At 36.9% G+C, this 17,678-nt stretch overlaps 1 protein-coding gene and 1 non-coding gene across 2 annotated transcripts in view; both read left to right on the forward strand.

Moving 5' to 3' along the window:
* The first annotated feature begins 981 nt into the window (after positions 1 to 981).
* Positions 982 to 1,053, forward strand: trnaq-cug (transfer RNA glutamine (anticodon CUG)). The gene has a single exon. It is a non-coding gene; the product is annotated as a tRNA-Gln (tRNA).
* A 5,199-nt stretch (positions 1,054 to 6,252) lies between these two features.
* The window catches only part of dennd4a (DENN/MADD domain containing 4A), a 45,904-nt gene continuing 34,478 nt past the window's right edge, over positions 6,253 to 17,678 (forward strand). Inside the window, exons 1-8 of the mRNA XM_073850798.1 lie at positions 6,253 to 6,427; positions 13,517 to 13,862; positions 14,598 to 14,844; positions 15,816 to 15,885; positions 16,239 to 16,408; positions 17,005 to 17,243; positions 17,352 to 17,418; positions 17,562 to 17,620. Of these exons, the coding sequence (XP_073706899.1) occupies positions 13,552 to 13,862; positions 14,598 to 14,844; positions 15,816 to 15,885; positions 16,239 to 16,408; positions 17,005 to 17,243; positions 17,352 to 17,418; positions 17,562 to 17,620 (1,163 nt within the window). The 5' untranslated portion in view covers positions 6,253 to 6,427; positions 13,517 to 13,551. The remainder of the gene's footprint in view (positions 6,428 to 13,516; positions 13,863 to 14,597; positions 14,845 to 15,815; positions 15,886 to 16,238; positions 16,409 to 17,004; positions 17,244 to 17,351; positions 17,419 to 17,561; positions 17,621 to 17,678) is intronic.

The following is a 17,678-nucleotide window of genomic DNA, read 5'->3' on the forward strand; positions in this document are numbered from 1 at the left end:
ATCAGTAAATATGTATGTCTCCCTTTCTTTAATAGCTACATGGTGTGAGTAGATAGGCCCCAATCATTTTGAGGTAAATGTGTTCAAAAATCTGAAAACCTTAAGGAACATCACTACCAAACACATCACTGTTATATGTGTATAACTGTTCAGAACTGTGCTAGCTAACCATTTGCTGATCAGCTTCTTTGAGCTAGGTTCAAAAGTATCTAAAATTGTCACTACCGAAACAGTCATGACCAAAACATGTCTTCATTGTTACAGTAGTGACAAAAGGGAACACATAAGCCTTATATTTGTGGAAAATAAACTAATTTTTAGTACAGTTATGTATTTTTAAAAAATATATTTTAGTATTTTTTTTGTAGTGTTTTAATATGCAAGTTAAAATTCTGTAGCATTACTGTCAGTGCTGAAAATGTGCAGCGATTACCGAAACATAGGATGTTTTGTCAAGAATATAGTATATTGAATTATCAACTAAGATGTTATGATAGTTTTTGGTTCAGTGTATATTCAAACTAATGAACCCTTAAGTTTGAAATCAGTATGATCAACTTTTTGCCTATTACAAAGAAAAAAATGGATTCAAAATATAATAAAATTACATACCGTACATTTTGGGTGAGGACAAATATGAGAATTAACTGCACAGTTACTAGAAATGTGTACCTTGGATATTATACAATTTCCACACATACCATTTGTTTTGGAAAAGACACATTTTAAAGACACTTCCGTAAAATGGCCCAGCTAGTGATATGAAACATGCCCTATATTGGCATGCAGTGAGGTTTGTGGTATACCACTGTGTTCCTGACAGTTATTTTCAAACTAGGCTTGAAAAAACTGGGTTGTTTTGGTCATGCTTCCTAGTGATAGCGGTTTAGAGGAACAAACAAACAAAAACAAAGGAAACGACGTATTTGACGTATTGTAACTAGTCATCAAAAACTGTAGATTTCGTATCAGCGGCAGGGCGGTTCCATGGTGTAATGGTTAGCACTCTGGACTCTGAATCCAGCGATCCGAGTTCAAATCTCGGTGGAACCTAGCTTTTAATTATTTATTTATCTTTTGTAAGAAATGATAGAATCTGCATTTACTAATAATAGCTAACAGGAGCATGAAAGGTTCGTAAAAGGACAATAATTAGCTTAAAAACTACGATAAAACAGTAAACACTCAAACACTGTGACAACTCCATTTTTGAACGAAAAAAATTACAGTGTTACAAAGATAAAAAAAAAAAAGGAAAGGTGTAAATCTGGTACAAGTTAAATTAACGGTTTGTTAAGCGTTTTCTAACATAGGTTTTATTATAAATTGAAACTTTACTTAAAACCACTAGGGTGCAGTATTGTGCGTGTCTTGAGTCACAAAAAATCCAAAATGGTTGAAATGTTCTAAACGTGATTTCACACCCACAATCAGGGGGCTTTCTAAACCCTATCATTTAGCAGTCTAAAACATACAATTCCTTTAGGTAGATGAAAGGCAAATGCATTGCAGGGGTGATAGGAAAGTCCCCAATGAGTCATGGTAGGCTATAGCTACAGTAAGACTGATATTTCAGATTTGAAATGATGCATTTTTGTCTCATTTTGCCACCTATATTTAATTTGTTTTGAGAGGATAGCATGGTAACGACCAGAACAATGAAGCCACTGAAGGTATTTAGTCATTCTGTAATTATATTCTTAACAGTGTCAAATTCCATACTTTATTGCACAATCATAGCATTCAAGCCTGTGACTCATTATAAAACAATATGCATTTCCTGGCAATGCAAACCAGAGCTGTTTTACTGCCAATTGTATGGATTCAATACAGAATAATTTGTCTGGATTTGTCAGAATTTTATATTAAAAGCTTTTAATTACACTAAAAGGGTTACAGCTATGAGAAGGTTGTACTTCAGTTTAGAGAGCCAAATAAAGCGGCATCTAAACATTCCTTGACTATTCCAACATATTTAACAAATAAAGTTGTGTGATTTACAGTATGGCTACACCCATTTTTCTTAATTTATCTCATTACATCACCCACCCTTCGTCCAGAAGTTCCCATCCAATGCAGCAAACTGAACAGGACTGTAAATCAGAGATACATTTTTGATATTCTGTAGGTTCTGCCAGGAATGTATTATTGCTGACTCATATTTGAAAAGAATCACCTTCTGGACAGTTGGGGGTTTTCCTTCAGTGCAAAACGTGTTCTTATACCAACCCATGGGCAATGTAATGCCTTTCATCTTTCGTTTCTGCCACTATTAAATATTCTAATTTTTAGGTGGTTTCCAGTACACTAGGACACCAAAAATATTGATGTCTGAGCACCTTACTTAAAATGATCTAAGCATTATTATGTTTTTAAGTACTTTTTAAGTATTTGCCATATGTTGCATGCATTTAACCAAACAGTGTCATCCATCTACCTGAATTCAAATTTCAAGTCTGGGTTTATTACTTATTCTAATCATACACAAGCACACAGTGAAAGATAATAACATTACTTCAGCTCCACAGGGAAATTACTAAGACACTGAGGTATCCAACACATAAATATGATTTCTGTGCAGCAGGGTAGAATAAAAAGTAGGTACAGACGTCATTTTTGCCATTTTTGCAGTACCAAGATAAATACATCAAGATGACATATGGAGAACCGGAGTACCATCAGAAAGTGGGCTGTGTATAAATTCCATTTCAAGCGAACACAATTTGTAGCCTAACAAACATAATTGCTACATCTAAACAAATGGAGAATCCTGTGAAGTTGTGACGAAATGTGTCGCATATTGAATATCACTGAATCTCAAACAGCGATTCTGGCAGACCCCAGTGGATATCATCAAACTCTGTGTAGGCGGAGACGGAGATCAGGGACAGCAGCCTTCGAGCTCTAATCAGTTTGTTCAGCTGCTCCCATGCCAAATGTATGGGACTCGACTCCAGTCTCAGATTCAAATCCAAACATTAAAACTGAAAACATCTCTGTGACAATGTGTCAAAAGTGCAAAAACAATGCAAAATGTTGTACTTCACAGTCAAGGCAATCAAAGTGGCCATACTAGGTTGGCTGTTGATGCCTGAAACTCTAGTCCTGCTATTTGGGTGGCCGGCGTGTGGCCTTTGAAACCACATAGCTATAGGACTATATCACGAGGGGCTGGTGGATGTCCTTACGGCTTTGCACGGCCAACTGGGTGGCCAGCCAGCATCCACTTTAACTGCTTTATTAAATCATTCATTTAGGTTCGAGAAGTGTCCTGGGTGTCTTGATGAAGAAACCTGAAACACTTTGAAGGCTGGCCTTCAGTAGACATAGTCTCTCGGGTGCTTTGCAGCACCTTTTGATCTCTGAACCTTCAAAATAATCATTCTCTCAGAGCACATTAACCCCCACACGTAGATTAGTATAGTTTTTCCAAGTTAACCTCTTAATGTCTTACTTTTTGTTGCCTTATTGTTTACAGATCCAGCTATTTTTGTTATAAGAAAAGACTTCATGCTATGTCAGTTGAGACACTTTTTTAACAAGCTGAGGAGCTGTAGTTGAGAATGTAGTTACGGCGGCTATCCGCCCTCATCAGACCACCTAGAATGGCATGGAACGTCTGAGTCAGTGGCACATTTTGTTGGCAGTCACACCATTAAGTAGAAAAAGGTCTGCAAAGTCTCTGTCTGGTGAAGGCTGCATCCCCATAATTCAAAGCCCTTAGACCAGCAATGCAGGACTAGGTTTTGCAAACAAACTTAGAAAGTCCTCCAGGGCCTATACTCTCTGTTTTTGGTTCAGATGTGAAGGAGATTGTCTCCATAAATTGAACCATTTACTTGATGCACAATGACTGCTAATGGACATCAGCAATAATAGTAATGCAAAATGGAATGAACTACATTGACTTATGCTACATTGCCATATTATGACATGTAACAATTAGTGGTAGATCGATATGTTTTTTAATGGCTAAGGGGAGTATCGAAAGAGTGGGATGGCTGATATAATTCTAATAGTCAGGCCCAAATGAAAATGCGTCTGTAATGACACTAGGATTATATTATAAATTATCAATTATATTATATAATTTATTTAATACCTGTATACTATAATCAGTGTTGAAGAGTAACTCCCCAACTTCAATTTCTAATCATAATTTAATTAGAAAATAAATGTAACTGTATCTAAATGTGTAATTAAATGAAATGTTAATGATTGCAAAGGTGGTTACATCTGAATATGTACACACATGCATACAGATTTTAATAGATTTTTTTCCCAAATTGCATTGGCTGCTCTAAAATATGAGACACCAATGTTTAAAGAGTTTAGGACACAGAATAGGACACGTTTCAATAATCATTTCTATTTGGGATTATGTATATTTTTAAGATTATCTGTTTTTTTCCAAGGCATTGTTAGATGCCAGTGTTTCATGTCATGCAAATATTTGTTTTCAAAAACAGTAACATCAGCATTGAACCTTAGAACTATCTCAAAGTAAAAAGAGGTGCTAAAGTCTCATTTTGTGGTGGCTGTGCTTTAAAATTATTTTTTTTAAATTAATTAATTCAAGTTATGAAGAATTTTGAAAGTACTACTGCAAGGTTAACCCTACCCGTTTTAAATATTTGAAAATGATTAACAGTTCATTAGAAATTTAGAAACGTAATCAAGAATGAATCAACTGTAATTTGTTACATTACTAAAGTAATTGAAATAATTACACTTACAATAATTACTTATTGCATGTTCAATAGGGTAACTTGTAATCTGTCACCTATTACATTTACAAAGTAACCTTCCCAACACTGAATATAATGTAACTTATTTTATTTCAGCTAAGTGACAGGGAAACATTTCACATTTTTATTTAGCTGATGTACTAAAATAAACTGAATGCTAAACTAATAAAAATAACATAATCACAATGAAATGATTTAAACAGTAAGTGAAAACAAAAAATATAAATTCAAACTAATTCAAACTATTAATAAACCTATAATAGTACCTCAAAGATACTAAGATACTTTTTAACCACTACCAGGCAAATGTTTTTGAACAATACGATTTGTATTGTTTTTTAAAGAATTCTGCTCACCAAGCCTGCATTTATTTGATCCAAAATACAGCTAAAGCAGAAATATTGTGAAATATTTGTACTATTTAAAATAACTGCTTTCTATTTGAATATATTTTAAAATGTAATTTATTCCTGTGGTCAAATTAAATTTTCAGCATCATTACTCCAGTCTTCAGTGTCACATGATCCTTCAGAAATCATTCTAATATGCTAAATTGCTCAAGGAACATTTTTTATTATTCTAATAGAATGAATAGAAAGATCCAATGATCAGCATTCATCTGAAATGAAAAGCTTTTGTAACATTATATACTGTACCATTCAAAAGCTCGGAGTCAGTTTTTTTGAGGGGAGGGGGGAAGAAATGATAGAAATTAATATTTTATTTAGCAAGGATGCTTTACGTTGATCAAAAGTGATCAGAAAGATATTTATAATGTTACAAAAGATTTCTATTTCAGATAAATGCTGTTCTTCTGAACTTTCTATTCACCCAAGGAGCCTGAAAAAAATCTACTCAGCTGTTTTCAACATAAATATTTTTTGAGCAGCAAATCAGAATATTAGAATTGTTTCATGTGACTGCTAATAATCCAGCTTTGAAATCACAGGAATAAATTACATTTTAAAACATATTCAAACAAAAAAATAGTTATTTTAAATAATACAATTATTTTAAAAATTGACTGTTTTTGCTGTATTTTGGCTTGGTGAGCAGAAGAGACTTCTTTAAAAAAACATAAAAAAACTCATTGTTCAAAAACTTTTGACTGATAGTGTATCTGCTGATCTAGTCTACTTTACTTCACTGTCTAGTCACTATCTATCAAAACAAGACAAAACAGTTTTGCACAGTGAAGATTTGGGTTACTTTTTTTTAGTTTGTAGCTCCCATGTACGTCCAAGGTTTTTGTGCTTATTTATCACCGACTGTGTCTTTAAATCCACCATCCAAGTGCAACACTTTCGAACACATTCTGTCAATAACATTCAGCACCACAGTCTTTATATGGACTACCTGTCGGGACGCCCCCATACTAAATCAACGACAGTCCCCGGAATGCTCAACTGACGTCACGGTTTGCTGGCAGTCACGTGGTCCGGTGGCAGGTTTTGATAAGCGCTTGCGCGAGTCTCCAGCGCATCTCTGAAAGCGTATAGAGAAGATGAGGCACAGCCCTCCCGGAGGGAATGTTTATACGTGATAGAGGAATCATTTATTTGTCTGATGAAAATGGATGGAAACACATAAGGCCCTTCTTCAGTCCCGTGATTAATAATCAGAATAACGGTGCGTGTTTTCAATGAGCGTGTCCTCTGAAGCGTCGTCCTACTGAAACAGTGAGTTTGCTATGCTCAAATCTATTTATTGGTTACAGACATTAATTTGCACTATGTTACGAATGAAAAACGTTAGAATATGTGATAAACGATACGTTTGGATGATTTTAAATCCATATATTTCATAAATATATAAGACTGACCGGGGATGGAGTGACTGCTGTCATCACGCGTCGGTAATTGTGCGCTTGTTTTGATTCTGATCGTGTATTTACACACCATGTGATGATAGTCATCACTTCTACAATCTGTCGTGAAGCTTGTTAGAAATATGTTTCTCTTTATATAATTCAGGATTATGAGCGTTTAGGATGCAAATACCATGGCCCTTATGATTTATGAATTATTGTAAGACTGACCCAGCCCTGCTGTCTGGATGCAGAATCATCTTCATATTTATTTCACCATATTTTTTGTGTCTAGCATGCAATGTTTTATCTTTTCTGGCAACTAAAATAAATCTATAACAAAAAAGAGGATTGGAATTGGTGTGATTATGTCTGCAGGGCCATAACAAGGCATTAAAGAACGTGTGCTGTCACTATATAGATTAGTGGTTGACTTATGTATTTGTTCTTTGATTGATTATATATGAGTACATTTTGTCCTTGCAATCCTGAATATGTGGGTTAAATCAACAGGGTGCCATCATGCTTGAATGCAGATCATCAGAGTTACAAAGACAGAGATTATTGCATTTTGTCTGATGTGATAATGCACCTAGTTGTTTAAAAGAAAGCCTGGTTGAGCAAAGCCTGAACAGTTTGCAAAGATATTTCAGAGAGGTTAAGGAAGATTTCTCAAAGTATCCATCCTGTGTTGTGGTGAAAATTCAGAAAATTCATAAGCATGTCTTCATGCTGAAGTGTGATATTTGGCAATGTATCCTTTATTGATTTATTAAAGCATGAGTATGATTTTTAAGCTTGACGCATCCTGCCAGTTTTTCTGGTTCATTGCATTTCGTCATCGCTCATCTATAATTGTATATTTTGTAAAATGTGACCCTGTACCACAAAACCAGTCATAATGGTCAATTTTGAGATTGAAAGTTGAGATTTATACATCTATAAGCTGAATAAATAAGCTTTCCATTGATGTATGGTTTGTTAGGATAAGACAATATTTGATCAGGATACAATCTGAAATCTTTTTCTTGAGAAAAAGTCTTGAGAAAATCACCTTTATTAAACATGTCCAAATTAAGTTCTTAGTTGATGTATTTACGGTAGGAAATTTACAAACTATCTTCATGGAACATGATGTTAACTTAATACCCTAATGATTTTTGGCATTAAAAAAAAATCAATAATTTTGACACATACAATATTTTTTGGCTATTGCTACAAATATACCTGTGCTACTATCCTGGTTTTGTCGTCCAGGGTCACATACAAGTATAACAGTCTCTGCTTCACCAGCTTGAGCAATGCATGTTTTAAAACGCATCATCATTACAGTAAATGTTATTAAAGGGAAACGTCTGACTAATAGACACTTGGTTGTTTTCATCTTCTCATGCACTTTGGAAACCCTGCATAGGCAGAAACGGTTTTGAAACCTTACTTTGTAAGTGTCTTTAAACCCAAAAGTTTTATGGAGTTTGAGTTGGATGTTTAAAGAGAAAAGAATTCCTGCCTGTCCTGTGCCTCAGTAAAGTCTCCCTGACAAAACATTTCCACATAGAAATAGCTTGCCTGCCTCCTCCTATCCAAAGTATGCAGATGTCTGCTTGTTTCCCGGCATGGTGCAAAGGAATCAAATGTCCGCCCCGTGTCTTAAGCAGGACCAGATGCTCGGCCAAATGTGCTGCATTAGTTCCCCCTTCTTGTGTTTTCCTCCAGGCCTCCCTGCTGTCCCAGAGCTGTGCAGTATCAGGAGCCTGTTGGTCCATGGAGCCCGTACTCAGGGCCACAGCCCATAGCTCCAGCACAGCTGGATAAGATCATGCTCATTTTTATGGGCAGGCTGTTAAATTGGCTTATCCTGTGGCTCTTACACGCCACAGGTTGGTGAAAGAAGGGCAAGGCTTATCGTGTCAACAGCCGTAAGCATGCAGCACTAAGATAAAATTATTAGAAAATGGTGTTTTTTGTTTTGCTGTGGGTGTTTTGTCTGAGATTTCTTCTTCCCTGATGTAATGAGTCATATAGAGCTACACTCCGTGCTGAAGAGGTTTTCATGTAAATGAGGAATGTCAAACTCAATTTAGGTCAAGGCCCAGTTTGGGCAAAACATTACCATGAAGCTCCCTGTTTGCTTTTTTTATTCCTAATATTTTATATTATTTTAGCATAATATAATACATACTTTCTAATACTTACTGTATAAAATCCTCAAAAATAGGGCACAATGTACTGTATTATTATGAAGCAGAACGTCTTTACGACCACATAAAAATGGGAAACTTTTCAGACCCACACTCCACTTTGCTTCAGTGCCTGGCGCTAGTGAAAGGAGTGTGGAAAAGGTACAGCTGATGAGGGAGTAAACAACAGTAAACTATGGTCAGATGAGATGTTGTCAGGCCATATGTTGGTAAATACGAATTTACTTGTCCTGTCAGCCGCTATATACTGTGCTTGTAACATGCACGCTTCAATTGCATGCACAAATCCCGTGGCACACGCTGTAGCCTGTATCATTTCATAATAAAATGCAAATGAAACAACAAGCATGTGTGTCAGATCCGTGTCATGTTCAGCAGTGGCAGCTCTTAAAGTAATAGCAGCCAAATAAGCTAATAACCCAGCTGCTGCGATGTCAGTAAAAAAAGAAAAGAAAAAAGCAATTACTTTTGTAGCTTTAAGGATTCATCAATATTCAATTTAGTATTTAACGTTTGATAACTTTAGAAGTTTAGAAGTTATTAGAAGTTGTTTTTTTTAAAGTGTAATAAATGTTAAAATTGATAGCTTTCGATCATACTGTAATGTTGAATGGCTATAGTCAATGGTTAGATATTAGGAAAAAAGAACAATTTCATAGAGACATCTGACCTTCCGTTATAAAATATGTTGAACAAATGTTAAAAATATTCTATCTTTATGTTGTTTCTACATCAATTTGAAGATTGAATGTCAAATTATTGCAATATAAAAGGATTTAAAAACGTTATTGTTAGGTGGGATTAATCGCGATTAATTTCCGAGAAATGTGCGATTAATTAGATATTTTTTATTTGTATCAATTGACAGCACTTTACTGGATAATATCCTGCCAATACCTGCGATTAATTTCAGAAAAAAATTAGCAATTAATTTGTTTTGTTTTTTTATTAATTGACAGCACTAGTTAGGTTAACAGACATGTCTGTAAAATCCTGCCAATATTTTGTGATTAATTTGGCGTTTAAAATCCTGGCGATTAATCGCGATTAATTTCAGAAAAAATGTGTGATTGTTTAGTTAATTTTTTAAAATCGATTGACAGCAATAATGTTATACTAAATCACTCCTTTTTTTATGGACCGGTACTTTGAGTGCTAATCCTAGATCACAACATGGATACGCACGCAGCCTCCTGCAACTCTCAGAATTATGTCTATTATGTGAGGCTGTTTTCCTCTTCCGTGGCGTCATTCTGCGGCATTGTGTTTTCTGTACTGTGTGTACTGGAACTGTCCAGTCATTTAAACTGGAAAAGGGAACCATCAATCTCTTACTCCAGTTCTTTGGAATGATCAAGTCGGTCAGAGATCAGAGAAGTAAAGGAGTTCCTTATTTCTCTCTCAGAAGCCTGGTGGGATGGCTCAGACATTAAATGTAATTTTCTTTCATGGGTTCTCCATGCCAGGATTTCCGCTGCGTAGGACCCATGTTGATTTGTCTGATGAAAGAGCCGTTTGCAACGCACTTCCGAGTCTCTCTTTGACGTTACCATGGAGTTTCTCAATAAGGGAGTGACTTCCTATGAGTTGTCTGAAAAGTGTTGAGTCAGTGCAAGAGTCTCTGTAATTGCATCACATAACAATGAAATGTGCCTTAGGGCTTTCCAGTCTGCAGTGTGCCTTATTATAATATAATAACCATATAATTCTCTGCAAGTTTATCCATATTTGCCTAGGATTTCACTCTAACCTGTCGGTTTATGCTGTTTCTTTTCCTCCCCAGTTGTTTTTATTGAACTGTTGATGTGTGGTTGTGAGTTCCTCATTACTGCATCATTATCTCTACCAAAAGAGTCCGCGTTCTGCTCTGTAACTCATTTTTATTAGTTTTATGTAAGTATTTTCTCTCCCCCTTACATTTTTAAGTCAAATGATGAATATTCGCTGGCTTTTCTTCATGGTTGCCATGGTGAGGATTATAATTTCTCTCCGCTGATGGTAGAGAGGGCACAGCCAGCCTCTGCGGATGGCGTGGTTGTTGGACCGAGAGATTATGTCTATATATAATCCTAAATCTCTCACATAACATGTGACACATCTGCTGCATTTTCTGTTGTGGATGTCTAGAACAACGTGGGTGTGATTGGATCTTGAGATGTTTGATTGCATCTGCAAGCAGATTGATGGATAATGTTTGCTTTGTGTTGAGTACAATATGTGAAATGGGCTATAGGAGAGACATCATTGTCAATGTTGTTGGACAAGGGACAGAGAGAGTATTCTAGAGACCCCTCCTTCAAAGCCCAGAGGTTTATGAGGATGAGAAGGATTAGAGTTTTAAGGCCTGTATTTATTCTTGGCATCTAACTGGGATCATGAAACCTGCCAATGACTTGTCACCATTTCCAAAATATTTGGTTGAAACAGCAACTTCCCATTCTACACCATCAGCGTCACCGGTTCCTCTTAAGACAAACTTCTTTACTTCAACACTTCGTCACGGCCAAAGAACTAGTCAATAGGTCAGTTTCAGTTCCTAAGCTCTTAAGCCATGTCCCGTGACTCTGTTGGCCATTACTGTAAATCAGAGAGAAGCCATTGGCTATAAAGCTGAAAGCCACCAAAGACCTCTCAGACGGTGGCCACTATAATGGCAGTGGTACTAGGGTGTAACAGTTTAAATTTCTAGGCTCATGATTTTTGGTACAGTTCAGTATTTGTTCAGGGAAAAAAAGACCACTGTTATTTACTTATGGAAGAATACTCTTTATTAGGTAAAAATTCAAGTTTAGCTTTAAAAAATCTTGCTGATTCCAAAAGTTTACATACCTTGCAGAATCTGCAAAATGCTCATTATTTTACCAAAATAAGAGGGATTATACAAAATGCATGTTATTTTTTATTTAGTCCTGACCTGAATAAGATATTTCACATAAAAGACATTAACATGTAGTCCACAAGAGAAAATAATAGTTGAATTAATAAAAATGACCCTGTTCAAAAGTTTACATACGCTTGATTCTTAATGCCGCGTTGTTACCTGAATCATCCAGAGCTGTGTTTTTTTTTGTTTAGTGATAGTCATGAGTCCCTTGTTTGTCCTGAACAGTTAAACTGCCCGCTGTTCTTCATAAAAAGGTCCCACAAACGTATTGGTTTTTCAGCATTTTTTGTGTATTTGAACACTTTCCATCAATGCCGGTATGATTTTGAGACTCATGCATCTATTACAGAAGGTTCAAACGCTCACTAAAGCTTCAGAAGGAAACATGATGCATTAAAAGCTGGGGGGGGGTGAAACCTTATGAATTTGAAGATAAGGGAAAATTGAACTTATTTTGTCTTCTGGGAAACATGTAAGTATCTTCTGTAGCTTCTGAAGGGCAGTACTAAATGAAAAAGCTATGATATGTAGGCAATATAAGAAAAATGTACTAAAAAATGTCATCGTCATTCTGTTCAAAAGTTTACACCCCTTGGCTCTTTATGCATTGTGTTTCCTTCTGGAGCATCAGTGAGTGTTTGAACCTTCTGTAATAGCTGCATATGAGTCCTTCAGTGTGAAAAGATGGATTTCAAATTCATACAGTCATTTTTGAAAAGGGTTCAAATACACAAAAATATTGAAAAACCAAAGAATTTGTGGGAAAAGTAAATTAGGCACAAAATTAGTTGTTCCAGTTTAGCAGACTTTAAGTATAACAGTTTAGTATACAAAAGTACATTTGCACGGTATTTAAGCACATAGGTATGTGAATGTATTTGTTGTTTCTATAGCACAAAATAAATGTATTTCAAATATATTTAAGTATTTTTTTTCACTAGGGAAGTCATCAGGAAATCCTGAAAAATGTTTATCGTGGTTGGTTTCCACAGAAGTATTAAGTGGCACAACTGTTTTCAATATGATAATAATTAAACATGTTTCTGTTTCCAAATCAGCATATTGGAATGATTTCTGTAGGATCATGTGACATTAAAGAAAATTTCAAACACAAATATATTATACAGAGAAACATTCCACCCCTAGATTTAGGTTTATTAGCCTTTTCATCAGTGATTTGGAAGGACTGTATGACCCCTACAGAAAGACAAAGCTGGACCCACAGTCTACCAGCGGTTGCTCTGCTATTTTTGGTTCTTTGAAGCCATGTGAACATCAGTCATTCGTAATGACTCAGAGTGAGTACATGTGCCAACTTCATTGTTGTAAAAGCCCCAGGCCTCTTTTGAAAGAGAAGGGAATCTCTAATTAAGATATCAACGGTTGTGGCATTACCAAGGCCTATGGTGACAAACTTCACATTGATGCAGGCAGAAGGAATTCCCTTTGTCGTCTGACCTTATTTTAAGTACTTTTTTTTTCTTCCTTCCTGTGCACTTTTTCTGCAGGTACAAACACTATGACTCATGATTTAAAAGCATAATAGGACATTTTCCTTTATCCCCAGCGGGAACGAGTGATTGCTATATTTCTCACAAAGCTTGTTATTTGGGGTTGTGCTCTGCATCTGTGGATGTGTAATGGTCATATCCTTTTCTAAGCACATAGGGGAGCAAATGTTACCAGAGTAAAATTGCTATTTCCTTGGAGTGTTGTATAACTCACACTGCATGTGCTGATTTTTTTTTTTTTAAATCCGGTTCCGTCTCGGTTGTATTAATTTGTGAGGATGTTCTGAGCACCTGCCGTTATTAAGCAACACTGTTTACTAAGCTGCAGTTTCACATTTCTATTCCCATCACTCTCTTGTTCCCAGCATATACAGTCCTCGTTTTATGGGGATGATCGAAGATGGAAGACAAAAGCCTTCGTGTAGCAGACTACTTTGTGGTGGCAGGACTCACCGACTCGTCTAAGCCCCTCGAGGAAGATATCCACCCTGAAGATGGTGGTCATCGGAGCTCAGCCCAGCTCAAGGCACCCATCACTGATGTGGCGGTGGTGATTCGCTCCCTAGGGGAGGAAGTACCTCGAGGGTATACCTGCGTTGAATGCACCCCCACTGGACTTCCTGCCGAACTGAATGGAGGAAGCCTCATGGGGCCGCAGATCTTCCTCTGCTATAGGAGAGGCAGAGACAAACCTCCGCTCACAGACCTTGGGTAAGACAGCCAAGTTTCAGATGTGATTGTTCCAAAACCTAGTAAGCTGTCTGCTTAGCATTTTATTTCATAATTTAGAAGTAAAGTCTGTTCTGAACAGTTGCTAACCATTTTGTTTTATTCCTTTCGACAAACATAAACTCGTTTGATATTAGAAAGTATCAAAAAAAGAAGCTAAATCTAAAATCTTAAAGGAATAGTTCACCCAAAAATGAAAATTCTGTCATTTCCCCTCGTGTCGTTCCAAACCTGTAAGACTTTTGTTCATCTTCGGAACACAAATTAAGATATTTTTGATGAAATCCAAGAGCTGTTGAATAAATTAGTTGAATATAGTCATTATTTTTGTTTTCTTTGGGCACAAAAAGTATTCCTATAGCTTCATAAAATTACGGTTGAACCACTGATGTCACATGGACTATTTTAACAATTTCCTTACTACCTTTCTGGATCTTGAACGTGTCAGTTGTGTTGCTGTCTATCCAGGGTCAGAAAGCTCTCAGATTTCATAAAAAATATCTTAATTTGTGTTCCAACGATGAACGAAGGTCTTACTGGTTTAGAACGACATGAGGGTGAGTAATGAATGACAGAATTTTCATTTTTTAATGAGCTATCCCTTTAAGGTTGCTACTAATGTAGGCAGTAGACAGTTGGTTTTGGAACCTTTCGTGTTTGCGCCTTTGTTTTGCAGAACGTTTACTATCCTCATTTCCTTTGTTTCATGATTCTTAGCGTCCTCTTTGAGTGGAAGGAGAAACTGAAGCCAGACTGTCAAATTATACAGACCACACCCTCCGGACGCCCTGCTAATATCAGTAGCTCCTCCTCCCAAAGGATCTACATCACATATCGGCGTGCCTCTGAGAATCACTCTCACGCCACGCTGGCTGTCACTGACATCTGTGTCATTATTCCCGGCAAGGGAGAGACGCCACCACATGCTTTCTGCAAGGTGGACAAGAATCTCAACAGTAGTATGGTGAGCATGAAAATCATTACCAGTTTGATAGTGGAAAACTGGTTGACCATGATGGTTTTTCTAATGTTGTTGGTTGTGCACGGAAGTCTTGCTAATCAAGAAACCTTGTTGAAACTCTAGGTAGCATTCTGTTGCATTAAAATCTAGAGATTTAGATGTAAATATGGGTACCATATGTGACCCTGGACCACAAAACCAGTTTACTGGTTTCAGAATAAAAATGTCCTGATAATTTACTCACCCCCATGTCATCCAAGATATTCATGTCTTTCTTCCTTCAGTCGCAAAGAAATTAATTTTTTTGAGGAAAACATTCTAGGATTTTTCTCCATATAGTGGACTTCAATGGTGCTCAATGTATTTAAGATTAAAAATGCAGTTTCAATGCAGTATCAAAGGGCTCTAAATGATCCCAGCCAATTAAAAAGGGTCTTATTTAGTGAAACGATCAGTAATTTTTTTTTAAATTAATATTTATACACTTTTTAACCACAAATGCTCATCTTGTTTAACTCTGCAATGCGCATGCATAGCTAGACAAGACAAGCATTTAAGGTTAAAAAGTATATCAATTGTAAATTATTTAAGAAAATAACCAATTGTTTCACTAGATTAGACCCTTATTCCTCGGCTGGGATTGCTGGGATCGTGTAGAGCCTTTTGAAGCTGCACTTAAACTGCATTTTTAACCTTTAATCTGTTGAGCACCATTGAAGTCCACTATATGAAGAAAAATCCTGTTATGTATTACTAACAAAAATTAATTTGTTAATTTCTTTCTTTAAAGACATGGGGGTGAGTAAATTATCAGGAAATTTTTATTTCGTAAATTGAATAATCCTTTAAGACTGGTTTTGTGGTCTTAGACAAAAAATTTAGACAAAAAACTTTCCATAAATTAATAAGCATCCTTTCACATATCTGTATAAAATCTGAAATTAACTAAATTTCTGTTTTTCCTGCTTTTGCAGTGGGGGTCCTCTGTGTATTTGTGCTACAAAAAATCTTTGGCCAAGACCAACACGCTTGCACTCAAAGCAGGTATTGTAGTTAGTTGTTTTTCACAGTTTGTGTTTTGTTGTGCATTTTGCAATGAGCAGCAGGAGGCAAAGGATGCGTTAGCAAGAGGCACATCAGAGCAGTAGGATACGACTGCAGATGAATGAAACCTGATACTCCCATATAGCAAGAACAACATGATGTCATTGTTAAGCTTAGCACTCACACAGCACCAAAAAGAGCTAGGCTTTAACCACTGCATGCGATTAGCTTGTCATATGGAAGACTGGGTCAAGTAATTAATTACAGGGCAAGCGATGCAGTGATCAGTAATAATTGTTGTCTTTGATGGAGCTCTACAGCCTAATTGATGGTTTGTGTGGGGGTGTGTGCAGGTCTTTTGTCCAGATACCCAGAGGAGGATTATGATTCCTTTCCTTTGCCTGAATCCGTGCCCCTGTTTTGCCTGCCGATGGGAGCGTCCATTGAATGCTGGCCCTCTCATACCAAATATTCTCTTCCTATCTTTTCAACGTTCGTTCTCACTGGCGCCTCTGGAGAGAAGGTAAAGACAGGAAAATTCACGCACAAATACACACACAAGCAAGGTTTTCTTTTCGCTGCAGCACCGTCATTCTTTGAAAACATCAGGCACGCAAGAAGCCGAATTGTCTTGTCTGGTTTGGTTTAGCAATGTGCAAAGAATTTAAAGCAGCTAGAAACCAGCGCAGGGCGGAATATCAAAACTGCCCATGAATAATGGGCCTCAGAAAAGGATTGAAAATAAGATGAACATGTGTAATTGGCCTGTTTAATAATGCATTGCTAAAGTGCTGTTTGGGTCAGCTCAATTATGTCAAACACATCAGTACACTCGGCTCACTCTCCTCACAGCTGAACAAGTCTCAAGGCTATTTGTGCTGCAGTATTGTATAATTTATTAATTTAGGTGAGCAGCTTCAAAGAAACATGGCTAAGCTGAGATATTTCTGATCTAAAAGACTGCAAAAATAAATCTTCTGTATCACTAGATTTGAGAAAAGCAGTTTTGAATTAGAATTGTTGGTGATTGCTTTCAAGTCGGCTAAAATAGTTGCCATTGTGCACTTTAGAAGTTTAATAACATCATGCATACTCTAAAATATAAACTTGTCCTCTCAGGTTTACGGTGCAGCCATCCAGTTTTATGAGCCCTATCCAGAAGAACATTTGACTGACAAGCAGCGAACTCAGCTGGGCCTGCAGGCTAACGGGCTCAAGCCTGATGGATCAATGACTGTCCACACCAACAAAAGCATCTGCCTGCTCTCTCACTGGCCCTTTTTTGATGCTTTCCGTAACTTCCTGACCTTCCTCTACAGATACTCCATCTCAGGTCCACACACTCTGCCTATCGAAAAGTGAGTTCTAAAAACAATTTTAGAGGTCGCAAGGCTAGAGCTGAAATTTTAATGTCTGAAAACACTTTGTGCCCACTAAAAAAGTAATCTTTTTTTATTTGTCCTTAGGCATATTTCCCATTTCATGCACAAGGTTCCTTTTCCTTCCTCACAAAGGCCACGTATCCTTGTGCAGGTGAGTTTTATGCACGTGGCGTCTTTGTTTGAACACTGTCCTTCTTGAATGTGTCAAAACAAATGACACTGTGTGGTCAAATAGCTGCCAACCCTGGCCCTCATCTCACTGCGACCGCGTGTTTGTGTGCTTGTTTTTCACAGCTGTCTCCACATGATAGCCTGATGCTGAGCCAGCCTGTTTCCTCTCCACTCCCTCTGAGGTAAGTCAGACACAAGATACACTGGCCATGTCAGATGAATGCTGATCAAAGCATGAAG

Source organism: Garra rufa, chromosome 11 (genome assembly GCF_049309525.1).
Source record: "Garra rufa chromosome 11, GarRuf1.0, whole genome shotgun sequence".
NCBI classification, from domain to species: Eukaryota; Metazoa; Chordata; class Actinopteri; order Cypriniformes; family Cyprinidae; genus Garra; species Garra rufa.